Raw genomic sequence first — 27,719 nt, 5'->3', positions numbered from 1 at the left:
CCATGGATGCTCAAGTCCCTTATATAAATGGTATAGTATTTGCATATTGCATGTAGTGTTTGCATATAACCTATACACATTTTCCTGTATACTTTAAATCATCTCTGCATTATTTTTACTACCTAATAACAGTGGAAATGCTATGTAAATATTGCATTACTATACTATGTTGTTTGGGGAAGAATGACAAGAAAAAAGTCTGTACATGTTTTGTACTGACACAATTATCATAGGCCTCACTACATTAGCAATAAAGTACTTTTTTTTCTGATTATTCTCAATCTGCAGTCAGTTGAATTCCCAGGTATAGAACCCATGGCTATAGAAGACTGACTGCATTATTTTTCTAGTGTCTTCAGGTAGAAGCTCAGATAATTGATTTGAGACCTTTCTCCTTTTCTGAGTATTTAATGATATAAACATCATTCTAGGCACTGTTAGCTACATTTTACAAAATTTTAATGTTTTATTTTAATTTTTCTTCAGGTTAAAATATTTTCTAGTTTCCCTTGAGACTTCTTTTTGACCTATGGATTATTGAAAAATGTGCTATTTAATTTCCAAATGTTTAAAGAGTTTCCCATTATCTTTTTCTTACTGAATTTTGTTCAATTTTATCAAGGTCAGACAACATACTTTAAATGAATCCAATTATTGTCAATTTGTTTGTTTTATGATCCAGAACATGGTCTTCATTGGCCAGTGTTCCACGTGCACTTGAAAAGAATATATGATCTGCTGTTGTTGGATGGACCGTTTGACAAGCACGGAGAAGATCCTGCTGGTGGATGTGTCCTTCGGTTCTTCTGTATCCCTGCTGATTCTGTCTGCTGCTTCTGCTTACGCCGCCGGGGGTGGGGGCAGATGGGAGGGAGAGGTGGTTGAATTTTCCAAGTATAATTTTGAATCTGTCTTTTTCACTTCTTAGGTCTCAGTTTTTGCTTGATGTATGTTAAAGGTTTATTGTTAGATGTAGACATCGTTAGAATTGTTATATCTTTGTGGTGACTGATGCTTTATCATTAAATAACAACCTCTGCTCAAATGCAGAGCATTTTCTCTGCTCTGACATGTACATTGTTTGATATCAATACAGCCACTCCAGCTTCTGACTTGCAGTTCCACACTTCATCATTTCCTAATCTTTTATTATCAACAAGAAACTTGTTGACAATGTAGAGTTGGTTCATTTTTTTAATGTGCTTTCCATACATGTTGTAACAATCTTGGACTTTTGACTGGTGGGTTCAGAGCACAGGTTGGCAGGCTTTTTAATAATACTGAATAAATATGTTGGACTTTGTGGCCCTGATAGTCTGCTGCACTGCTCAGCTCTGCTACTACAGCATGAAAGCAGCCACAGGTTGGCACATGGGAATAAGTACAACTGTTTTCTAATAAAGCCTTACTTACAAAAATAGATTTGGCCCATGAGCCATGGTTTGGTAAAATCATTACATTATGTTTAATGTAATTATTGAACTAAAAATGTATGTAATTAACACATGTAAATATTTGAAGTCACACATGCCATTTTATTGTTTTCTCTTTATTCCCTGTTTTCCCTTTCTTACCCTTTTTTGGGATTGTTTGAACATTTTCCAGTATTCCATTTTAATTTGTTTATTGCATTTGGATCGCATCTTTTTGTACAATTTTTTAGTTGTTGGTCTGGGAATTACAATATGCAAATTTAACTTTTCACAGGCTTTACCACCCAAGTGGATGCAGATACCTGACGGCAGTAAGCACCTCTGCACTCTCTCCCTTGGGGGCACTGAAAACCCCACCAGACAGTGCTATCATGTTGGCCTCCAGCTTTTAATTGTATTTTAAAGAACCAAATAGAAAAAAATAGTTTCATTATACTCCCAGGCATTTACTAATGCTGTTGCCCTTCATTTCTGTAGTTCCAAGTTTCCTCCTGGTACCATTTCTGGAAACTGCCAAACAAAGTTCTGTCTGAAGAACAGTTGTTCCCTTATAAGTAACATGTCATTTTGCTGTGACTGCTTTCAACATTTTCTTTCTTTGTTTTTAGTTTTCAGCAGTTTGATTATGGTATGTCTGGGCGTGGATTTCATTGAGCTTATTCTGTTTGAGGTCCACTGAGCTTTTTGATCTGTAGATTTATGCCTTTCACCAAATTTGGAAACATTTGGATCTTTACTTCTTCAAGAATTTTTCAAAACACAGTCTCTCCTTATTTTCTTTTTATATTGTCTCTCATGTCTCTGGGTCTTCTCTGTTGTTGTTGGTCTTCTTTTAAAATCTATTTTCTTTTGGTTGTTCCTTTGGGCAATTTCTAATTTCTATTGATGGAGCCTCAGTTTTACCGACTCACTGTCATCTCCATCCAGTGAATTGTTTAACGTATTATACTATTTAGTTCTATATTTTCCATTTGATTCTTCTCAGTATCTTCTACTTCTCTGATAATAGTACTTGACTTTAATACTATTCATTTTAAGAGTACCTTACCTTAGTTCTTGGAACATTTTAAAGATACCTGCATTTAGTGTCTCTGTCAAATTAATTCAACATCTGAGTCACCCTGACTTTATTGTCAGTTGCCTGACTTTTCCCATACAAGTTGAGATTTTCCTGGTTCTTTGTATGCTGAGTAATTTTAGATTGTGTCCTGGGCATCTTGAAGATTATGTTATGCAAGCCTGGGTCTTATTCAAATGCTATGGAAAACTGATAGTAGGTAATTGATTAGATGAAATGCAGGCTACTAGTTCCATCCAACATTTGGTGGGCTGTGCTTCTGGTTAGTTCTGTTTTAAAAGGCTTTGAAGTGCTCTTGGCATCTGGCCACGTGTGCACCAAACAATGGCCATTCAGGCATTGGATGTTGGCCTATCCTGCAGTTCAGTTTTCAGAGTCTGTGTATGCTGGTAGGGTGAGACACGCATGTAGAGCTCAAGGGTAGGACAAGGGGCTCCTAAACACATTTAAAGGTTTACATGTCCAAGCTCCTCCCTCTTCCTAATCTCTGTAGTCCTTTCTACTTTCCTGGGGCTCCCCTTTTAAGTACTCTAGTCATAAGGCTGGGATTTTAGCACCCTACCTGTTGTGCAGTTCTCACAACTACTCACATCTGCGGCTAAATACTAGAAGAGGAGGGAGAAAATAAAAGCAATGAAAGTGCCCCACCCTCGTGGAACACAGCTCCACAAGGAAGCAGAGAGGAAGTTTCCCCTCCTCTGAGGTTTGGCTTTGGTATTCTCTGGTGGCCACCACTGCTGTGGCCATGACCATCAGGCCACTTGTTGGTTGGGGGTATGAGAAAATGGAGAAAAATGGGGAGGTTTACGTGGCTCTCTCTGAGTACTAGGAGTTCCCACTCCTACTTCTGTATCCAGAAACAGAGCTGCTTCTCATGAAAGTCCCTCCGCCACGTCCAGCTGTCCATTTTCAGGTTTCAAACCGCACTGGGTTCAGGCCAGAAAATATGGGAGAGAAAAGCGTGTAAATTTAATACAAGTTCTGTGATACTTCAAATTCTGGTCTTCCTTCCAGTCTTCCTGCTACCTGTTACTTTCCAGAATTCTCAAATTGCTGCTCCATGCATTGTGTCCTGGTGTATGGCTGTGCTTAGTGGTGGAGACAGGGTGGAGCATGCTCCCTCCATCGCACCCAGGACCAGAATTCAACTGGGATCTTTTGGATCACCTTGGTTGTGTGTTGGATTTTCATCTAAGAAATGGTGTTGTGAGGAGCTGCTCATTGGCAATAGTATACATTAAGATCCGAAGAAGAAAAGTTTCCTCACCATATAAAGAAGAAAAACGTCTGAATATCTCAGGTCTAAAAACTTGCCCAGGCCTTTACTTTTGGGAAGAAACAGCATCTTGTGTATCTTGCTCAACAGCTGCTTGAATCTGTTTCATAGCTTGCCCTGAGCATGGAGGATGGTCTTCTATGGATGGGTATTTGTCCCAGGAGTGGGGCAAAATACTGAGCTTTTGGCCAACCTCATAGTTAATCTTAACAGAGCAACAGTGGTTACTTAGGGTTTCGCAATTTGGGGCAGTATGAAACCAACACGGTTCCAGGGTTCCTTGGCTCATGGGGCCAAGTTGTTGAGTGCAGCATGGCTTTTCCCTGCTGTTCTCCACCCAACGCCAGAAGTGTGACCTTTCCACATGCACTCAAGATGCTATTTTGCATTGAGATTTTGGTCTGTTGATGTTGCTGGATTGATACAGGAATAAGGAAAATCAAAGCAGAAATACCCTCACTACTGCCTGAGAAAGGATCCTGTGTGACATCTTGGAGAACTGTCACTTTCCATGCATCCCTGCTCAGAAGCAGGGCCTGCAATAAATGTCACACATAACTTCATCCAGCTACCACGCTGGTAGGCTAAACCTACCTCTGCATCATTTTGATCACGATAAATCAGTTCCATGTCTTTGTCAATGAAACAGCGTGGTTGGAATAGAGGCAGGAGCACTAGATTGGAGGCAGGAGACCTCTGTGAAGTTGTGATTCTACTGCTTAACTAGCCATTTTAGGCTAGGAACTATCCCTCTTGCCCCCTTTCTATATCTGAAAAAATGGGAATACTAAGAGGTCTCCTGCCTGTCTTTGGCAACAGTAAGAGGAGCAAATGGCTTTACAACTATTGGGTGGGACATTTGACTGGGATCTTCTTAAAGGAAGACACTGCATCATATCCTTTTATTATTCTGAGATTTAGCAGGTGCTTGCCAAGTACAGGAGTAAAAGTAGGTTTACAGTTGTTCATATGGAAAGTAATACATTGATTAATATATAATAATATAAGAATAGACTGTTTTGCATAAACTCACAACTCTAAAGCTAATTTTGCCCCACCTTGTATTTGATGAATGAAATAATCAATGAAATATTATTTAATCAAAGCAAACTGAGTTATCTATAAAATGGGCAACAAAACACCTGCCTTAAAAGGTTAATGAGAAGACTAAATGAGACAATGTATATAAAAATATGACAGGCAAAGAAGTGCCCAGGACATATATGGGGTTCAAGATTAGTTTCCCCATAAATTATGTAGGCTTTTCAGCAGATTTTTGAGATTAAAACAACAGAATTCTCAGAACTGCACCAACTGAATATTATTCGACTTTTTACAGAGTCAGCCTAAGATATCAATGACCTTCGAGTTCTCCAGGTCTTTTGGAGAACTGGCCCCTTTATCATTATGTAATGATACCCCTCTCTGACTGAGCATCTTCCTTGTCCTGAAGTCTGCTTGTCAAGTTAACATAGTTAGCTATTCCACCTTTCTTCTGAAAAGTGTGAGCATGCTGTGTCTTTCTCCATCCCTTTATCTTTGAGTCTTTACATTTAAATTGGGTTTCTGGTGAACAACATATCGTTGGGTTTTTAAAAGGTCATTTACGAACATCTCTATCTTTTAACAAGTGTGTTTGAACCACTCACATTCAATATGATTATCAATATAGTTGTGTTAATTTCTGTCATCTTTGTAACTTTTCTATACACTGCATTTCTTCTTTGTTTCATTTTCTCCCCTTTTCTTCTTCCTCCTCTATACTTGTAAAATAAACATAGTTGCCTTGCTTTGTGTTTCTTTCAAACTGACACAAAAGTGGAGAAATACTACTAAAGAGAATTTCAGAAATGCTACCACCTCCTGCCTGTTTTGTCAGCACTTAGGATAGTTGTTTTCAAGAGAACACTGTCATGTAACACAGCCTCAGTGCTTTTCGGATTTTAAATGTTTCTCTTTCTGTTCCTGGTAGGGCCAAAGTAATGGGCTTTCACACTCTCCAAGGGCCGAATTACAGATATAAAATCATTTGACCCTTAGGTCTCCGCAACACATAATTGCTTTTGTGAATTATCTCATAGGTCAACCACTCGAAGTATACATCAATCTTATTCTTGCTGTCTTAGTAATTTGATTGTCAGGAATAAAATGAAAAATGAAAGCAGTTGTGTGTTTTCAATTTCAAAACTAGTTTGAATTATGTCTGTGGCATGGGCAAGCCTGGAGCTCACACTTTAATGAATGGGGGAAGGGAACAGCCCCTGCTCTGTGAATACTCCCTGGAACTGAAGGTAATGCTTGGCATGTGCTCTTCTCACTGGGCACACATTGTCACTTCCAGACAATGTCCTGTAGATGTCACCATTGCCACTTCTCACAGGATAAAGTGCCTGCTTCACAGTGGGCAGAATGGAGGCCAGACTTTGTTAAAACACTTGATTGTCAAGGAATCAGGAAAATCTGGTTTTCCTTACCTGTTCACATCTGAAATTGCCAAATTCTAGGGTATTATTCATTCTTTCTCATGTTCATCCACTGTCTGGTACCTGGTGTTGCAAAGTGCCCACGCCTCTTAGAAATCGCTCTCTCCCTGTCTCCCTAGCTTCTTTGAGGTGGGATTCTCCTGTTTCCAACAGCATCTGTTCTCACTGCTCCTGTTCCCTCTCCTTTCCTCCTCCTCTGGCCCCTACAACAGGGGTGTGCCCTGTGTCTTCTTTGCTCCTCTGTATACACTATCCTCCTGTCAGTCTCATCCTCTTTTATGTTAATTCTGTATAAATGGCCCCCATACTGATTTTTCTAAAGTTTTCTTTTTCTCCCCTGACCTTGAACCCCATACTTAACTCCATAATTACAACTCCCCAGCATCATAAAGAAGAAAGCGTCTTGGAAATCAACATAGATGTGGGGGCAGAGGGTGGGTGGGAGGCTATAGTAGGTGTGGAGGGATGCTACTGGAACACACTAGCACACGCAGAATGGTGGCAACCATAAACTAAATTAATTCAAATGAAGCAGAACTTCAGGGCCACAGGTAACTCTAAAAAATAGAAGCTTCTCTGACCTGAAATTCCTGGGAGAATGGGACATAGGATACCCCTTAAATGTGGGATGAGATTCTNCACTAGCACATGCAGAATGGTAGCAACCATAAACTAAATTAATTCAAATGAAGCAGAACTTCAGGGCCACAGGTAACTCTAAAAAATAGAAGCTTCTCTGACCTGAAATTCCTGGGAGAATGGGACATAGGATACCCCTTAAATGTGGGATGAGATTCTAGGCAATTTCTTCTGAATTTCCAAGGGACAGGCAATATTTGAGTTAAAAGTGTGTGTGTGTGTGTGTGTGTGTGTGTGTATATGTATATATGTGTGTGTGTGTGTATATATGTATATATATATATATATATACACACACACACTTTTATACATATATATACATATATATATATATACACACACACACACTTTTATACTATAGTACTTTTATCCTATATATATATATAGTATAAATATATAATATATATTATATAAAGTATATAAATACATATGTAGAGTCTGTGTGTGTGTATTTAAATCTGTCTGTCCCTATGGGTCTACTGGCCCTAGACCTTGAGTTTGCTGATGCACAGAGTGTGCAGTTCCACAGAAAATATTTAAAAAGAGAACCCATAACACCTCTAAATATTTCCAAGTTATAAACACACACAAGTCCTAAGTTCTTAACACATTATTCCATAGTTCTACGGTTTTGCTAGGGAGTTGCTGAGGTGAGAGTTTGTCACTTACCATCTGGAACAATTTGTAACCATTAAAACCCCACTGAGGCCCGTAATCGGTTAACCACCATGGAGCCTCATGTCCCGTCTCTGCTCTTTCTTTCCTACCCTTGGACCTCCTTCCAGTCCTCTTACCTATCACCTGGATTGTTAGTTACTCTAGCAAAGCCTCCTAATTGTTCCTCTACCTGGAGTTTTCCTACCATACATCTCACCTGCTAACATATTTGTCTTCCTCAAATGCAGCTTCAAACACTTTTGTGCTCTGTCCAAAACTCTCTGCACCTCCTGACTGCCTCAGAGTTCCTTCTCTTTACTGAGCTATGCAAGTCTCAAAACCCTTCTGCCTAGTTTCTGGTTATTGCCAGTCTCACACTCCAACATTTAGGCAAATTAAATTCTTCCCAGAGCCATTCTGTCCTTTACCAGGACTGTGCCCCATGAAGTGCTGGATCCCTCCCCCTGTGATGACTGAAATGGACTTACTCTGGGGGGCTGGGTCATCAGCATCTGTCCTCTCTGAAGGGCCCCCAAGGACCCTGGTTAGAGGAATTCCTCCTTTTTGCAGTGATCTAAACAAATGTCTGGGACTCCTGGCCAATATGGAGGCACAGGAGGACCCACTTTGTCTCTTCTCACAAACAAAAGAAGGACAACAAGAAATTTAAAAACTAAAAATAACCAGAAACGCCAGAAAATTGAACTGTATGTAAGCCAGACAACCAAGAAGTTAAAGAAGAAACATTCATCCAGACTGGCAGGAGGGGCAAAGACAGACAGCTGGAGTGAGAGGCTACAGGGCAAGGCGGCAGCTTGAGGACCAGGCAGTCTCACATTTGCATGGATAAACCAGGAGGAACAACTGGGGAGCTAGACACACCATGCAACCCAGGGTACCAGCATGGGGAAATAAAGCTGCAAAACCTCTGGCTATAGAAATCTGTGGGGATTGCAATAGCAGGAGAAACTCCCACCTAACAGAAGAGTTCACTTGAGAGACCTACAGGGTCCTAGAATGTACACAAGCTCACCCACCTGGAATCAGCACTAGAAGGGCTCAGTTTGCTTATGGGTAGTGGGGGGAAGGAACTGAAAGCTGGCCAAGAGCAGAGCAAGTGGCATTGTTCCCTCTTGGATGTCTTCCCCATATACAGCACCTCAACACAGCAACATGGGTTGCCTCACCCAGGTGAATACCTAAAGCTCCGCCCCTCACAACATAACAGGTGTGCTGAGACAAAAAAAAATATGGCCCAAATGAAAGAATAGATCAAAGCTCCAAAAATAGAATTAAGCAATGAAGACACAGTCAATCTATCAGATGCATAGTTAAAACACTGGTAAGCAGGATATTCACAGAAATGGTTGAGTATGGTAAAAAAAAAAAGAGGAAAAGGTGACGGCTATGTAAAATAAAGCAAAATATATGGAGAACCAACAGTGACAGGAAGGAAACTGGGATGCAAATCAATGATTTGGACCAGAAGAAAGAAATAAACATTCAACCAGAAAAGGATGAAGAAAGAAGAGTTTAAAAAAATGAAGAAAGACTTAGGAACCTGTGGGACAAATTTAAATGTTCCAATATCTGAATCATAGAGGTGCCAGAAGGAGAAGAGGAAGACAAAAAAATTGAAAACTTATTTGAAAAAAAAAAAACAATGAAGGATAACTTCCCCAATCTGGCAAAGGAAATAGACTTCCAGGAAGTCCAGGAAGCTCAGAGAGTCCCAAACAAGTTGAACCCAAGGAAGCACACACCAAGGCACATCACACTTACATCACCAAAGATTAAAGATAAGGAAAGAATCTTAAAAGCAGCAAGAAGAAAGGAGACAGTTATCTATCAAGGAGTTTCTATAAGACTATCAGCTGATTTCTCAAAAGAAACCTCACAGACAAGGAGGGCCTGAAAGAAGTGTTAAAAGTCATAAAAGTCAAGGACCTATATCCAAGTACTCTATCCAGCAAAACTATCATTTAGAATGGAAGGGCAGATAAAGTGCTTCCCAAATAAGGTCAAGTTAAAGAAGTTGATAATCACCAAGCCCCTATTATATGAAATGTTAAAAGGACTCAACTGCCCTGGCTGGTGTAGCTCAGTGGATTGAGCGTGAGCCTGCGAACCACACAATCGCTCTTCGATTCCCAGTCAGGGCACATGCCTGGGTTGCAGGCCAGTTCCCAGCAGGGGACTCACGAGAGGTAATCATACATTGATATTTCTCCCCTTCTCTCCTTCCCTTCCCCTCTAAAGATAAATAAATAAAATATTTTTAAAAAATAAATAAAAGGACTTATCTAAGAAAAAGAAGATAAAAAATATGAATAGTAAAATGATGGCAAACTCACAACTATCAACAACTGAACCTAAAAAGGAAGGAAAAACAAAAACATACTAAGGAAACAATTAGAATGGGAATAAAACCACAGAAATGTAAAGCAACTATGGGGGGAAGAATGGGGGAAAAGGTACAGGAACTAAGAAGCATAAATGGTAGGTACAAAATAGACAGGGAGAGGTTAAGAATAGTATAGGAAATGGAGAAGGCAAAGAACTTATATGTACGACCCATGGACATGAACTAAGGGGGATGGATGTAAGTAGGAGATGGGGTGCAGGGTGGAGGGGAATAAAGGGGGGAAAAGGCACAACTATAACAGCATAATCAATAATATATCAATTAATTAATTAACTAATTAACTGATTAAACATTATCTTTCCTCCAGACTTGGAAGTCAGGGTCTGAGACCTGGTTTTCAGATCTTCCATGTAACAAATGGGTGTTACACAGGATGGCTATGGTGGACTGTGATGTATCTGTGGGTCGGAGATAATTCTGAGTGTACGATACCAAGGGGGAAGAGGGGTGGGAGGTGTGGAGGGAGGTTCTTGGCACAGTTCACTTAGAGTGACCAGGTGCCTTACACAAAGGGACCCATGTTCCCAGTTCTAACCTGAATAAAAAAGTATAGAAAAACCCCGAACCTGCACCTCTTAGAAAGCAGATGGCAAAAGTGGGTGAGGAGAGGGTTCAACCTCATCAGGACACTACTCCACTGCTCTCCTCCAACTCCTCCTGTGCTGGCAGTGTCCCTTAGAAGCTGCAGGAGATGACGATATCCTTAGAAATTCATGCACGTTTTAAATGCTCCACAGAAGTTGGCTGCTTAAAAATCATTTTCCCAAAGAGAAAAATCTAAATTATTTTCTAAACTGTGATGGTCATAGCAAACACATTGAAGGTGGGCTACACCAATTCACAGGCATCCTCCATCACCCAAGGAGGCGCTAGACACTTGGATATTTAAGTGACAGCATTGCCACAGTTGGAGGAAGGAATTAAATCAGAGATGTCAAGGCATGAGAGCCCCTTCACTGTAGTCTTGTCCTTGAAGTTGGACTTTCCGTCACCCCACTTTGTGCTGAAGGGTGAAGAGAGGAAGTATATAAGATGGAGTTACTGTGACCAAGCTGCTATGATTATTGTTAGCATTATGAAGGTTGGGGCATGAAGAAAGTCTCCATTCTTGTTCTAACTAACATGGGAACTTAAACCTTTTTGAATTTTCCAGTCCTGTATCAATGCCTGGATCTACCTCTGGACCTACAAACAACCCTCTAATTACCCCTGAAGGACTTATGTATCCTGGCCACCTGATAATCCCCTGAAGAACTCATGCTTACATCCACCTGACATCCATTATCCAATCACTGGACATAACCAGATCACCTAGCATCCATCATCCTGACTGCCTGACACCCAAATGATAACCATTCTGGACCATCCTAGGGCTAAAAATGCAGGATCGATAATTCTCAAGGGTGCACTTTTTAGTATAAGAACATTGAACTTTTCTTTCTTCTTTGGAATACTTCTGGGTTTTTGCCTAGCTGTGTTTCCAGTTTGCAAATTCTAAGGCCCTTAAATAAATCTCTATCATCTATTCCTAAGAAAGCTTCCAGACTCTTTGAGTTCCTTTGGCAATAGAAAAACTGAGGTCTAGGAAAGTCAAAAAACTCATCTCTCACAGAAATAAAGGGTTTGAGGCTGAGGCAACCATATTACCTATCTCCTCAGGCAGTAATTATATTAGAGTTATCATTTCTTCAACTTGTTTTTACTTTAAGAGAAGTTTACAGCATTTAATTTATTTAAAATACATTTCCAGTGACACGTAAGCGGAGATATTGGTACTCATCAGAGGGCAGGGGTCTAGATGGGTTGAATAGCATGGCCTCGTGAGGTACCCTCCCGACCATGCGCTGCTGCTCCCCAGGGCTGCAGTGAAACCACACTGGCTTCCACATCTTAGAGTATTTTGAAGACAGGTCCTTTTACCACAGACCACTTTTACCTGACTGCCAACCAGGGTCTGTGGAAATTCCTTTAGAAAGGAATAGATGAAGGTTGTCTTTCTCTTCCAATGTCATCTCTCTGTACAGTCACACACCACTTAAAGAAGGGGATAGGTTCTGGGAAGTGTGCTGTTAGGTGATTTTGTGCTTGTTCGAACATCACAGAGCACACCTACATACAGCTGGGTGGTATAGCCTAATACTATAATTGTACGTGCTATACTTGATACTGCAGGCAGTGCAGTTGCACCAGCATCACCACACACACTTGTGTAATTGTAGTGTTAGCCCTGATGTCTGGCTGCTTTTTTTTTTTTAAACAAAACTACCTAACTGAAGCTTAGATTGCTGATGGCCTGCAGTCCACACAACTAGATAAAGGGCCAGGGAGCCTCCCACTACTGAGAGGCTCTTTGTTTTAGATCTTCCTTGATTTCAATAACTGACCGTTTGGACTATTTGTTTTTTTCTCTTCCCAAACTTTAAATCTCACTCTTATGTTTAAATTCACCAATAAAGAGTGAGTCAGAGGAAACCATAGGCCCACCCTCCATGCCAATATAAACAGAACTCTGGGCACCTCCCTCTCCATTTCTTCTCTTTCTACCAGTGACTTAAACCTCATAAACCCCAGGACCTGCAAATAATAAACTTTTTTTTCTACAAAGTTTCCTAATGGTTATCACTGAAGGGCCTCTTACAATGATATGAAACAAGTTGGTCTAGTTGTAACATTAATGTAGAAAGGAGAGATGGCTGTGAGAAGCTCATGGCCCAGGTGAGTGCCCCCTGGCATTTCTAGATTCTAACATTGCTATTGCTAGAAAGAGAGGCACAATATTCTAATGGGTGGCATTGTGATTTACAATGGCTGTGAAGTCACTAGCTGATAGGAATGTTTTTAGCAGCTCCATTATAATTTTATGGGACCACCATCATATATGTAGTCCATTTTTTACCAAAATGCTATTATTCTGTACATGGATGTATTCAAAAGGTGTGTTATTTAATTAAAAAACTTATGACAAAGTGTAAGAGAGATGAACTGAATGGGGGCAACTTGATTTTGCCTTAGTCAAGTATCTATTTTTAGCTTATTATCTCACGATGAAATTTATATTGTCATGAATGAAGTTGGGTCTTATCAGGTCCCAGTATTAGGTATCTTCTCTTCCAAAAAAGTTGAGAAGACATTACAGTTTTGAGTTTTATTTTCCACCTACTATAATGTTTTCCATTTTTGACATCCAGGTCAGGGATTTGTATTAATTGAAAGCCCTGCTTGTCATAGCTGGGTGATTTCTATTCATTGATACTAGGAATATTGTGGTATTGGGGGGATTATGCTAAGAAATTCCTTAAGTTAGATTCCTAAGGGTAAAAGCAAATACTCATGGTTCTCCTGGCCAAGTAATGGATGACATTTACTTCTGTGAATATAATATTCTTTAAAGACAGCAACCGTTGAAGAAATTGACTTCACTAACATTTCCCACCAGGTATGCTGAAAAACTCAGAAATGCCGACCTAAGTCTGGCATTTTCTCTAAGCCTTTAGTTATTCAAAGTAAAATTAGAGCAAGAGAAGATTATCACAGGACACTGCTTATAAGGGGGAGGGACACAACACTGTATTTAAATAGTCATTTTTAGGATTTATGGAACAGCAAAGAGCTTCCTGTTTTCCATTTTGATCAGGTCTAATTACTGATCCCAGAGTTGCACTTAGCAGGGAAAATCTCTGAAGTACTGAGTCCTTTGGCTGATGGACCTAACAGCTTCTCTGCTGCTTTTGGGGTTCAGGGCAGACAGTCATGCTGGTGAATCTGAGTTTCAAATCTGAATGTATTCAATGACTCAAGCAAGCAAGCGTTTATTTTACAACCAGATTCTATCCCAGTCTCTTCTTTCCTCTCTTTTTACACATACAGACTGCTCTGACCAAAGAACCAGTCCCAGGGCTGCTGAGCAAGGACAATGAAGCAGGGCTACCTTCACAACCATGAGCTTGTGGCCTGTATAGAGAAATCACTGCACTTTTAGAAACAGTTCTCACGTCCCTAAGTCTCTACTCATCAAGCACTGACTCATTTCATTCATCAAAGAGCTCCAAGACAGGGAGGGACACCACTCTGCAGATAACCAGCTCTAGGCATCCTCTTTCCACACATGCTCTTTCTCCCTCATTACTCATCCCATATCCTGTCCATCTCTCCACCCTGGCTCTCTCAGCTCTCCTTTCCAGGCCAACCCCTCCCCACTCACACAAACTGGGCATTCACCTGAGCACATACCAATGTTTTGTGGCAACAGGTGAAATTTCACCTTAGGTCATTTTCTTTTCACATCCTGTGTGTTTAAATTCTGGATCATTGTTTCACTTCTTGTTTATCCAATTATGTTTCTTCCCCTTAACTACATCAAGAGCACCTAGAAGGTTGGGGTAGAGGCAGGAGTAGTATCCTTATATATGGGAAAAAACCTGCATCTATGTTTTGGCTCCATCAGTTTTTAATTATGCTGTCTTTGAGAGGCTACACAATCTCCTGAGCATCACTTTCCTCAGTTGTCACATGAGAATAATATCTAAACTAAGTAGGGCTGTTGGGAGGGTTAAAATAATATATGTCAAGTACCTAAGACACAGGAGATGGCCAATAAACAGAAGTGATATCAAGGAGCTCTGCCATTCACTTTTCTGAACCATTTATAGAACGTTTCTTTTTTAAAAAAATATGTTTATTTATTTTAGAGAGAAAGGAAGGGAGACAGAAAGAGAGAAAGAAACATCAGTTGGCTACCTCCCATATGCACCCCATCTGCAGATAAAACCCACAACCTACATATGTCCCCTGACTGGCAAGCAAACCCACAACCTTTTGGTCTGTGGGACAATGCTCCAACCAACTGAGCCAAACCAGAGACAGGGCAATAAAGCCTTTCGTATGCTAGATACAGGGCTGATAAAAAGCTTCTATTAACACAAGTGAACAGAATAGTTAAAGTTGAAATATAGGAACTATATTTAAAAATATACACCTCCAACTAACAATAAAAACATAGATAAAGTGAATATATGGCAAAATGTTCATAAGTATTAAGTACAGACGATGGGTATCAAATAGTAAAGGCATACACACACACACTTTGGGGAAAAGGGAACTGATGAATTCATTTTTATTAAACTTAGAAAATACATAAATTAGTGACATTAATTTTCATGCCCTTTATGCTTAAACTATTTAATAATAAATAAAAACAAAACCCATCACATTCATAAAATTACAGATATGTAATTTCAGTAATTTTACTATCACATTTGTAAAATTACTGATAAAACCGACACATTATAATAAAAATAGTTAATAAATATAATACACCTTATTGAAAATAGATTAAAATAAATACACCCTTAAATGTGACTTAGATAAAAGTTGATGCTACAGGGCAAGGCACACCACTTAACACAGGACCACTGACCACTGGCTAGATTGTTCCCTGGATTAGCCAGCAGGGGATGCTCAAGAGCAGTATTCTCAGGAGAGGGATCTAAGAAGTCTGTGGAATAAGTGGATGCAACACTCAACTTCCTCCCATGACCAAACTGGAATTACAACTAAAATATAGAGTGATCAACCTGAATAACCAACTGAAGACTAGCTGAAGAGAAGTCTTAAAACAAAGACTTTACAGAAGAAGCCACAATGAAACTGGTAGGAAGGGTGGAGTGTGAAAAGGGCTGGCTCCACTCCCATAGGCAGTGACTGAAATTCCAAAGAGATATCTCAGTTGCAAAGCTTCCCCCTGACAACTGTGAGAACCAAAGCCAGGCTCCAGGCTCAGAGCACCAGAAGTGGGGAGAGGCACCCACATAACATCTGGCTATGAAAATTAGCAGGGATTCTGCTCACCAGGGAGAGACAGTGATCTGTTACAGACACAGGCACCCCCTTAAAAGTCCAACATAAAATCTCATTCACAGCCAATCACTCTGGGCTCTGGTGGAGGGAGGGCGGAGTAGACTAGAGTCAGATGAGGAGAGACTGGTATTTGTGGCTTTGGGGAGAAAGCTGAAGGAAAGGCTGCCAGGATGCCTGTGCTGAGTCCCTCTCCCACGCCGCAGATGCCTTCTTTCTTGGGTGGATCACACCCCTCCATATGACATCAGCCTGGGGAAAGCAATAGCCATAACCATGGGACTCCCTGGAGCCCCACACAACAGATCTTGTGTCCTGCTTAGGAGTCAGTTGCCTGGGCCGGGGTGCAGAAATGTGGGCAGACTCAGGGGGTGTCAGTGATGAGTTGTGTGGCTTTGGAGTGGGGGCCATTCCTCCAACTTCCTAACGAACTTGACTGGCACTTCCTCCTCATGAGAGATTTGCTAACCCCACTCTCTTGGCTCCCAGCAACTTCACTCTCCCAACTCCTGGTGGCTCTTCCCTGACAAGGTCTGGTTGGAATCCAGGACAGATTGAGATACATGGCTCTGAGGCAGGGCACACTTTCCCCACTTTTCCCCAAGCCTAAACGGTACCAGCCCTCAAGGGAGACACACTAGCCACATCCTATCAACTCCTGGCTCCCCCATCCTGCTGAGATCAGGCTCCTGGCAGAATCTGAGACAGACTGAGTTGTCTGTCTCTAGGACAGAGGCCATTTTCCCCTTGCTCAAACAGTACAGAACTCTCCCTTCACATGGCCAATCATGATCTGTTTGGGCCTGATAAACTCTGTTGGCCTCACCTTGATGACTCCCTAAGACCCCATCCTACCACAAAGGTGAGCAAGCACCCCAAAATGGGTGCTAGACTTGGTATACCCTGGGACATTTGCTGAGTGGCCTCAGACCCAGCATTGGCACCAAGTTTGAACCTGTATAGATCTGGTGAACACACTTGCCCTACCTGGAGACTCACTGAGAACCTACCTCATACAACTCAAATACTGCCAGAGGATCTTTTAGTGAATGAGCTTACTAGGCAGCCAGCAGGTGGAGGCAGAAAGAAGAAGATTTGGGGGTGACTTGGGATTTTTGCTGAACTGCCTCTGGGACTGGTACAGGTAAAGGCTAGACTTGGTGCACAGCTTGGTCCTTCCTAAATACACCCAGGCCCAGCACAGGCAGCCACAAACTGTAGGTCACTTTGTAGCTTGAAAGAGGATGCCCTGGGCCAGTCACAGACAGTGCCTGACAGTGGTGTGCACCAGAGTTCCTCCCAACGTTTCTCAGAATCTACACACCCAGTGGCCAATTTTGGATGACATCAGAGCAAGGTCCAGATAGCTTCACAAGCAGCATATCCAAAGGGAGATCTTGGCAGGCACCAGACCCTGGTGAGGTGAATTCTGCTTGATATGGTCAGCATCTGCACAGCAGCTTGTACACTGAGGTACAGGTTGATCCTCATAGTCAGCCCACCTGAGAGTCAACCCCATGCACAACAGGCCAATAGGAAACAAGACTCAATTACCACAGAAGGGCCAACATAACCTACATAGGGACAGTCCTAGAGCACACACCTCAGGTAATCAAGGAGACTCTGTTACTGGGTCACATAGGACACCTATTATATAAGTCCACCCCACAAAGATTGGGAGTCGTAGCAGATCTATCTAATACATAGAGACAAACACAAAGATGTAGCCAAAATGGGAAGACAAAGAAAAAGGCACCAAGTGAAAGAACAGGAGAACTCTCCACAAAAAGAGCTGGATGACATGGAGACAAGCAATTTACCAGATACACAGTTTAAAAAAAAATTGTTATAAGGTTGCTCAAGGAACTAAGTGGGAACTTCAACAGAGAGAGCAAGCATAAAAAGGCCAGAGAAATCATAAAAAATAAACAGCCAGAAGTTAATAATACAATATCTAAAATGAAGACTACACTAGAAGAAATAAACAGTAGGATGAATGAAGCAGAGGACTTCCAAATCAGCAATTTGGAAAACAAGGTAGCAGAAAATGCCCTATCAGAGCAGCAAAAAGATAAAAAAAAATTTAAATGAGGATGGTTTAAAAGACTCTTGGGACAATATGAAGCATTACAACATCTGCATCACAGGGGTACCAGAAGGAAACAGAGAAACAAAGGAACAAGGACCTATTTGAAGAAATGACTAAAAATTTTCCTAATATGTTGAAGGAAAGACACACAGTTTCAGCAAGTACAGAGAATTCCAAACAAGATGAACCCAAAGAGAACCACACCAGGACACATATTAAAATGGCAAAGGTTAAAGGCAAAAACAGAATCTTAAAAGCAGCAAGAGAGAAGCAATTAGTTCTCTAGAAGGGAGTTCCCAGAAGATTGTCAACTGATTTCTCAACAGAAAAAAATTCAGGCCAGAAGGAATTGACATGAAATATTCAAAGTGATGAAAAGCAAGGTCCTACAACCAAGACAGCTTTATTTAAGAAAGCTATGATTTAGAATCAACAGAGAAATTAAGAGCTTCCCAGAGAAGAAAAAGCTAAAGGAGTTCATTACTGCCAAATTAGTATTACAAGAAGTGTCAAAAGAAGGGTCTTCTTTCAGAAGAGGAGGAAAGGGGGAAGAAAAAGGAGGAGAGGAAAAGAGGAGGAGGAGAGGAAGAAGAAGAAAACAACAGAGGAACATAATTATAAAGAATAAAATAACAATAAAATATATGCCTGTAAATAATTATTTGTTTTTATTTTTTATCCTCACCTGAGAACATTTTTTATTGCTTTTTAGAGAGGAAGGGGGAAATAGAAAAATTTATATGAGAGAGAAACATCAATTGGTTGCCTTCCATATGCCTGTGGACTGAGGATCATACACACTCAGACCAAGAATCATATACATGCAGACTAGAGCTTGCACATGCCCAGACTGAGGATAACACATGCTCAGACTGGGGACTGAACCGGCAACCTAGGTATGTACCCAGATCAGAAATCAAACCTGCAATCTTTTAGTTATGAGACAATGCTCCAACCAACTGAGCCACACTGGACATGGATCAATAATCACTTTAAATGTAAATGGATTAAATGCTCCAATCAAAAGACATAGGGTAGCTAAGTTGATAAGAAAACAAGACCCATATATATGCTGTCTACAAGATACTCACCTGGAAACAAATATACCCAGAGATGAAAGGGGATGACAAGAGATATTTCATGCAAATGGAAGTGAAAAAAATCTGGGGTAGCACTACTTACATCTAACAAAACAGACTTTAAAGGCTATAATAAAAGAAAAAGAAGAACACTACATAATGATAAAGAGAGCAATTCAACAGTAGGATATAACCTTTGTAAACATGTATGTACCAAACGAAAAAGCACCTAAATGCATAAAGCATATCTTGATGGACAAAAAGAGAGAGATTTAAAGTAATAGTTATAGCAGGGGTTTCTAACAGTCCATTGACATCAATGGATAAATCTTCCAGACAGAAAACCAACAATTCAAAATGGAAGCCTTAAATAACACAGAAGATCAGTTGGAGTTTAATTGGCATCTTCAAAGCATTTTGCCTTAAAGCAGCAGAATATGCAATCTTTTTGAGTTCACATAAAACATTTTCTAGGATAAACCTCATGTTAGGCCACAAAACAAGTCTCAATAAATGTAAGAAGATTGAAATCAGATCAAGCATCTTCTCTGACCATAATAGTATAACACTAGAAATCAATTATACAAAAACCACACAAAGACATGGATGCTAAATAACATGTTGCAAAATAATGAAGGGGTTAATAATGAGATCAAGAAAGAAATTAAAAAAATACCTTAAAAATGTAAGTGAGAGCACAACAAAACAAAATCTATGAGCAAAAATAGTCCTAAAAGGGAAATTCATAGCATTACAGGCCTCCCTCAAGAAACAAGAAGAATCTCAAATAGACAATGTATTTTTATACTTAAAGGAACCTGCAAAAAAGCAACAAAGTGAGTAGGAGGAAGGAAACAATAAGGATCAGAGCAGAAATGAATAAAATAGAATCTAAAAATACAATGTAAAAGATCAGTGAAACCAAGAGCTGGTATTTGAAAGAAAGACAAGATTGACAAACCTTTAACCAGACTCATCAAGAAAAAAGAGATAGGACACAAATAAATAAAATCAGAAATGAAAAAGGAAAAGTAACAACTGGTACCAAAGAAACACAAAGGACTGTAAGAAAATATTACAAACAACTACATGCCAACAAATTGGACAAACTGGATGAAATGGATGAATTCCTAGAAATATACAATCTTCCATAACAAAATCATGAAGAATCAGAAAATCTGAATAGACCAATAATAACTAATGAAATTGAATCAGTCAAAACAAAACTCACAAAAATTAAAAATCCTGCAACAGATGGCTTCACAGGTACATTTTATTGAATATCCAAAGAAGAAATAACACCTATTCTTCTCAAATTATTTCCCCTCAAATCAAGAAGAGGTAAGACTTCCAAACCAATTTTATGAGGCTGGCACTATCCTAAGTCCAAAACCAGATAAAGACACTACAAAAAAATGAAAATTATAGCCCAATATCCCTGATGAACATAGATGCTAAAATCCTCAAAAAATATCAGCAAACTGAATTTGGCAATACATTAAAGAGATCATACACCATGATCAAGTGGAATTTATTCTGAAAATGGAAATTGGTACAATATTTGCAAATCAATAAACATGATACACCACATAAACAAAATAAAGGATAAAAATTACATGATCTTATCAATAGATGCAGGAAAAGCATTTAATAAAATCTAGCACCCAGTTATAATAAAGATTATCAGGAAAGTGGGATTAGAGACACATGCCTCAACATAATAAAGGCCATATGAGACAAACCCACAGCAAACACACTCAACGGGCAAAAACTAAAAGCATTTCTCTTAAGATCAGGAAAAAGACAGGGATGTCCACTTTTGACACTCTTATTTAACATAGTACTGGAAGGTCTAGCCACAGCAATCAGACAATAAGGAGAAATAAAAAGCACCCAAATTTGAAAGGAAAAAGTACAACTCTCATTTTTGCAGATGATGTGATACTGTACATAGAGAACCTTAAAGATCCCACTACAAAAGTACTAGAACTGATAAATACATTTGGTAAAGTGGCAAGATATAAAATAAATATTCAGAAAGCAGTTGTATTTTTAAACACCAATAATGAACTACCAGACAGGGGAACTAAGAAAACAATCCCATTTACAATTGCATCAAAAAATATAAAAAACCTAGGAATAAATTTAACCAAGGATGTAGAAGACTTATATTTAGAAAATTATAAGACACTGAAGAAAGAAATTAAAAAATGAGTAAGTGGAAGCATGTACTGTATTCGTGGACTAGAAGAATTAACATCATTAAAATGTCCATACTATGTAAAACAATCTATGGTTCCAGTGCAATTCCTATCAAGATACCAATGGTATATTTCTCAGAGTGAGGACAAATATTCCAAAAATTTATGTGGAATCACAGAATACCCCAAATAGCCACAGCAATCTTGAGAAAGAACAACAAAGTAGAAGGAACCACACTACCTGATATCAAACTATACTATTGGCCATAGTCATCAAAACATTATGGAACTGGCATAAAAACAGACATGTTGATCAATAGAACAGAATAGAGAGCTTAGAAATAAACTCGTGCTTTTATGGTCAATTAATATTTGACAAAGGAGGCAAAAAACATACAACAGGATAAAGATAGTCTACTCAATAAATGGTGTTGGAAAGTTTGGACAGATACATGCTAAAAAAAAATCTTGACCACTTTCTTTCATCATAGACAAGAATAAACTAACAACTGATGGAAGACTTAAATGTTAGGCTCGAAACCATAAAAATCTCCTCCAAAACAAAGGCAGTAAAATCTTGGACATTTCCCATAGTAATATCTTTTTTTCTGATCTATTGCCTCAGGCAAGGGAAACAAGAGAAAAAAATGTGTGAGACTAAATCAAACTAAAAAGTTTTTGCACACCAAAGGAAACCAATAACAAAATGAAAAGACAACCCACTGAATGGGAAAACACCTGATAAGGGGTTAATGTTCAAAATTTATTAAGAACTTACAGAACTGAGCACTGAGAAAACAAACAATCTAATTAAAAATGGACAAAGAACATAATAGACTCTTCTCCAAAGAGGACAGGCAGACGGCCAACAGACACATAAAAAGATGCTCAGCATCACTAATCATCACAGGAATGTAAATTTAAGCCACAGTGAGATACCACCACACACCTTCCAGAATGGCTATCATCAATATATCAACAAACAACAAGTGTTGATGGGGATGTAGAGAAAAAGGAACCCTACTGCACGGTTGGTGGGAATGCAGACTGGTGCAGCCACTGTGGGAAACAGCACAGAGTTTCCTCAAAAATTAAAAATGAAACTGCCTTTTGACCCAGCAGTCCAACTTATGGGAATACATCTGAAGACACCTGAAACCCTGAAAGAACATATGCACCCCTATGTTCACTGCAGTTTATTTACAACAGTCAAGCTATGGAAGCAGACCAAGTGCCCATCAGTAGATGAGTAGATAAAAAAAGCCATGGTACACTTACACGATGGAATACTACTCAGCCATAAAAAGGAAGGAAATCTTACCTTTGAAACAGCATGGATGGAACCAGGGACTGCTGTGCTAAGTGAAATAAGCCAATCAGAGAAAGACAAGCACCACATGATTTCATTTATGTTTGTAATCTAGTGAACAAAATAAACTAACAAACAAAATAGAAACAGAGTCATAGATACAGGGATAACACTCATAACTGTCAAGAGGAGAGGGAGGCTGGGGGTCTCGGTGAAAAAGGTGAAGGAATTCAGCAAGAAAAAAAAACCTCATAGACACAGTCAACAGTACCATGATAACCAGAAGGAAAGGGGAAGGGGAATGGTAGAAGAGGGTAAAGCAGGGATGAATGGTGTTGGAAGGAGACTTGACTTTGAGGGGTGAACACACAATACACCTATATATGATGTATTATAGAGTTGTATACCTGAAGCCTATCTAATTTTATTAACCAATGTCACCTCAATAGTTTAAATAAAAAAAAAAACTTAAAAAAGGAGTAGACTTTTCATGAACTGGGCAGCAATAGAAAAATAACATCATTCCACTTGACCCTCAGAAGTGCGAATCCCTGAGAGTCATGCTCATTACTACACTACCTGGAGGTCTGGGCTTTGGAGCACAACAGATTGATCTGGTGGGTGCTAAGGACTGTGCTTTGCTGCAGAGACAGATCTGTCTCAAAGCAGCACAAGTGAGAGGTTGGTGTTGGCACCTAAATGTGGCACCTTAGAATTTCTGGACAGAAGCTCAGGCTGTGTCACAGCTGGCAATGTTCACTGCCACTCTGCCAGAAGCAGTAAAGCATGGGTCAGGAATGGAAGATTCTTATCCTGCTTCTGAGTCCTTTTTTCTAGTGATTTCGCATACACTGAGACTGACTTCCAATATGCACTTAATGGCATCAGCACATTGTGGAGAAAATATAAAGCAGCAGCTAAATAGCTCAACTAGAAAAATTACTTCTATTCTTAAAGTACACCCAGACCAAAACCTTTATGTACACACAGAATGAAATCAGAGTGGTTTGTACTGTTTTAACTTTATGTATTACATCTCATCTATGTCTTATTCATCCTGCTTGGGAGTGAAATATTTGAAGACAGGGCTTTGTCAGATTTCCTTGTACTCAAAAAGAATGTTTTATTGAATATTTGTTCAGAGTTCCTTTACCCATTAATTCACAACATTATCACACTTGCCTTGGGAAGAGTTATTGGTCCTATTTGAAACTGAGGAGACTGAGACTCACACAGAGGTAACTGAGTTAGCAGGGACCCCAACAAATGCAAGGATATTATCCCTTTTGGTGATGATGAGGCTTAAAGAAGGCCAGCAACTTGCTGGAGATCCATAGCTAGTTAGTCCTGCTGGAGGCAGGACTGACTCCTGGCTGGCACTGCACCCTCTCTCCACTGTGCCATGCTTTGCAGATGAATATGCTACAGTGCAGAAAAGACAGATCTGTTGAGTTCCAGCGGGGTCTTCTATCAGAAGATCAGAAGTGTAAAAAACAATGTTGTTACCTTTTTGAGGCTGGGTAGAAAGGCCATGCTTTTCACAGTGGGCATGCGTGGCTATGACCACTTCTCATACATAATAATAATGCATTGATTTCCCTCAGGAGTGACACTGAGCATCTCAGGATCACTGGCTCTTGTCACAGATGCTCCATCATTGGAGGCTTCCAGCTACCTTCACCTCTGTTTTCCAGGTGCTTCACCCCCTCCCCATCATACATCTTGGTTTCATTTGGTATTACTGGTAAAGACTCAAATCAATCATCTTAAACCACATAGGATATATCACAGCCTTGGTGGAAGCCACTTATGTTCAATTACAACCTTTTTTTAAACTTGTCCGTATTTTCTTCCAGCGTTTATCTGGAGAGTTGAAAAGAACACACCATGTGGGAGGTGAAACATCACGGTCATTTGGAGGCCTGTCTGGAGTTGCTGGTTGTGATTTAAAATTTTAAATTTAAAAAAAATTTAAACTCATGTCTGCCATCCATCTTGCTGAAATGTCAGGCCATGCACAGCTCTAGTAGTAGGAGGGCCAATGGAGATCCTTGCAAAGCACCTGCCAGCCCTTTTGGTCCCTGATTTAAAAGCCATGTGTATGCTGCACAGAAATAAAATTTGTGGCCCATGAGCCAACAAGGAATTTTCCTGGGACATAGAAATCCACAACTACAGAGAACTGACTCTTAATTTTTGCACAGAAACTCTTCTCTGCCATGATGCCATAAATGGGGTCCAAAAGTTCCCATTGGAAAACACAGCTCATATTACCAATATGTTCTATCAATGTCTGCCCACATGAAAACTCGACTGAGGATTTGCTGTGACTTTGTGAAAGATGTGTGAAAGGAGTAACAATGGAAACATGATCACTGATCTTCAGTGAACCTGAAGGAAAACCGTGTTTTCCTCTCTTCACTAAAGACTTGACAGTCAGTGGAAAATATACATCCCGCTGAAGAACAAAAACATGCTGCTCTTTCTCTCATCAGAAAAATGCTTGCTATTTACCATGGCAGAGCAGGCCTCTTTGGCACCTCAAAAATGTATTTGTAATTTTGTTTGTTTTTGCTTTTTGAGAATTTTTTAAATTATTTTATTGTTTTTCAGTTACAGTTTGCATTTCCCCCCCCCACCACTCCCTCCATCCCAGCCAAACCCTACCCCTTACTTCCACCCTACCCCTGGGTTTTGTCCGTGTGTACTTTATAATTGTTCCTGAAAACCTTTCCCCCCATTATCCCCTCCCACTTCCTCTCTGGTTACTGTCAGATTGTTCTTAATTTTAATGACTCTGGTTATATTTTGCTTGCTTTTCTCTTTTGTTGATTATGTTCCAGTTAAAGGTGAGATCATATGTTATTTGTCCCTCAGTGCCTGGCTTATTTCACTTAGCATAATGCTTTCCAGCTCCATCCATGCTGTTGCAAAGGGTAGGAGCTCCTTCTTTCTCTTTGCTGCATAGGATTCCATTGTGTATATGTACCATCGTTTTTTGATCCATTCATTTACTGATGGGCACTTAGGTTGGTTCTAGCACTTGGCTATTGTAAATTGTGCTGCTGTGAACATTGGGGTGCACTGGTTCTTCTGGATTGCTGTTTCAGGGTTCTTAGGATATAATCCAGCAGTGGAATTGCTGGGTCAAAAGGCAGATCCATTTTCAGTTTTCTGAAGAAATTCCATACTCTTTTCCACAGTGGCAGCACTAGTCTGCAATCCCACCAACAATGCACTAGGGTTCCCTTTTCATGGGAATACAGCCACTTCAGGTGTTCAAGGTTGACATCAACAGTACTAGGCCAGAAAGGAAGATAGGAAATTCATCTTGGTACATTACTGCTGGTGGTAACATTTTGGCTAAAGAAGAGGCTAGAATCATTGGTAACCTGAAACCTGTCTATCTCTCCCTTAGTTACAACAAATTGGTAATTGGCTGTTTCTGCTAAAAGCTTTAAACAAAAAGCACACAGCGGCAGCAGAGTTCAGCTTGGGCTTCTGCACTGGTGATGGGGGAAGGCAGAGGGCATCATAAAAGGCCAGAGTCCCCTACACTTTGAACTTCAGATGATAAGTAAAACCAGAGGACATGGTGCTACTTATCATTTCTGATTTTCCCCTTTAAATTAGCCAGGAATTTTGTAAGTCTACTTTCTTATTTGGAGAGCATTTTTATTGCATTTTACTTCCTCCCATTTATACATACCAGAAAGCCCACACGTGAACCTGAAAATGCCCGATTGGTTTTTAATATGCTAATTCATAATATTTAAACCTACCAGGTAAATGTTCATTTTCTCCCCTGAACACACCTTGGCTGCCTCATGGTGGATCACCAATATCCTCACTCAGGCCCCAGGCTTTCCCTAGCCTTCATTCCTGGTTTGAGGGTAGGAAGCTTAACCACACCATGGCTAACAACAAACTCTGCGTCCGCATGACCCCAAAGCCTCTGGACACTTAGTTGCTGAGAAGAAACCAGCCCTGTCTGCATTTCCAGAAACAACCCTGGGTGAAAGGCCTCCCCAACTCCCATGAGGCCCTGGGAGGTGCTGAGGAGATGCTCTGGGCCCAGCCCCTCCCACAAGCAGCCAGCTCTGTCTCCCCATGACCTAAAATGGGCAGAAATTTCCGAATCTGACCATCTCTTATCTGCAGTATGAACAATCACATGCTCCATTTGATGGAGCCACATCCTTTCAAAGATGTCCTCCAAAGATGTTGCCTTCAAAACATTTATTTATGTCCTTTCCTTTCTTTATGACCCAAATTTCTTTTTTGGAATTCGGTTAGTAAATCATTCTTTCCAAACTAATTTCTTTCACACGTAGCTATATACCTGTCTCCAAAATATGTGGCCAAATATTTTAGAATCTCCTGAAAATCAAATCCCTAACCCAAATTAAGACACACACACATGCACACACCTGATACACACACACAAATAGCCATCACCATGACTACCCTTCATCCAAACAAAGAGCCCTTCAACATTCCAAAATAGGCCTCACCTTCCCAAAGAAGTGCTGAGTGGACACCGCGAGCGCCTGGAAGCTACGGACTGCCCGTCTCAGCTCCGCTTGCATGAGGCCCAGCTGCCTGGCCTGCTGCTCACTCCTCTCCTTGAGCCGCTGAACCAGCTGCCGTTCAGCCTCACGGGCCTGCAGGTCTGGCTTGGGGGAAAACCCATTCCGGAGAGCCGTGCTCCTCTGCTTGGGGTATCCTATTTAAAATGAAAACAATCACATGTGAAAAAACATTCAGCCCAAATGGGACAACAGCTCCTTATTACAGGATTTTATCAAAAGCAAGTGGCCAAAAAGGAATTGCCATTGTTTGTCATTGTAGGTATTAGAAAGAAAAACATGGCAGGGACTTAAAATACTTGCTCTGCTTATGTGGTTCTAAGTGCAAGGTTTCAAGCTTGGAAAAGGAATAACAAGCCAAATTGCCACATTTTTTCCAGCTTCCTCCATTTCTTCCAGGTCTGCTTAGAGAGATAGAGCAGATGCTTTATATTCATGGAATTACTCCTTGAAAACATCTAATGGGAAATAAATCAATCTGTTCAGGTCAAAGCCACAGTTGTAGCCTAGCAACCTTTTAATTGAGCATCAGGGAGTACTGCCCACATGCCCTTCCCTCCCTTTCTGCCATCCTTCTAGTTAACCTTTCTTCAAAGTCAGGTTCAAGC

At 40.2% G+C, this 27,719-nt stretch overlaps 1 protein-coding gene across 1 annotated transcript in view; it reads right to left on the bottom strand.

The window, feature by feature from the left end:
• Positions 1 to 27,719, bottom strand: part of MTUS2 (microtubule associated scaffold protein 2) — a 642,868-nt gene that overhangs the window by 113,994 nt on the left and 501,155 nt on the right. The window contains exon 8 of the mRNA XM_037058899.1: positions 27,037 to 27,248. Within this exon, the coding sequence (XP_036914794.1) occupies positions 27,037 to 27,248 (212 nt within the window). The remainder of the gene's footprint in view (positions 1 to 27,036; positions 27,249 to 27,719) is intronic.

This window comes from Sturnira hondurensis, unplaced genomic scaffold (assembly GCF_014824575.4).
Source record: "Sturnira hondurensis isolate 20B ecotype Veracruz unplaced genomic scaffold, ASM1482457v3 Scaffold0010428, whole genome shotgun sequence".
NCBI lineage: Eukaryota > Metazoa > Chordata > Mammalia > Chiroptera > Phyllostomidae > Sturnira > Sturnira hondurensis.
The sequence above is the reverse complement of the archived record's forward strand: the minus strand, read 5'-3'. Positions and strand labels throughout refer to the sequence as shown.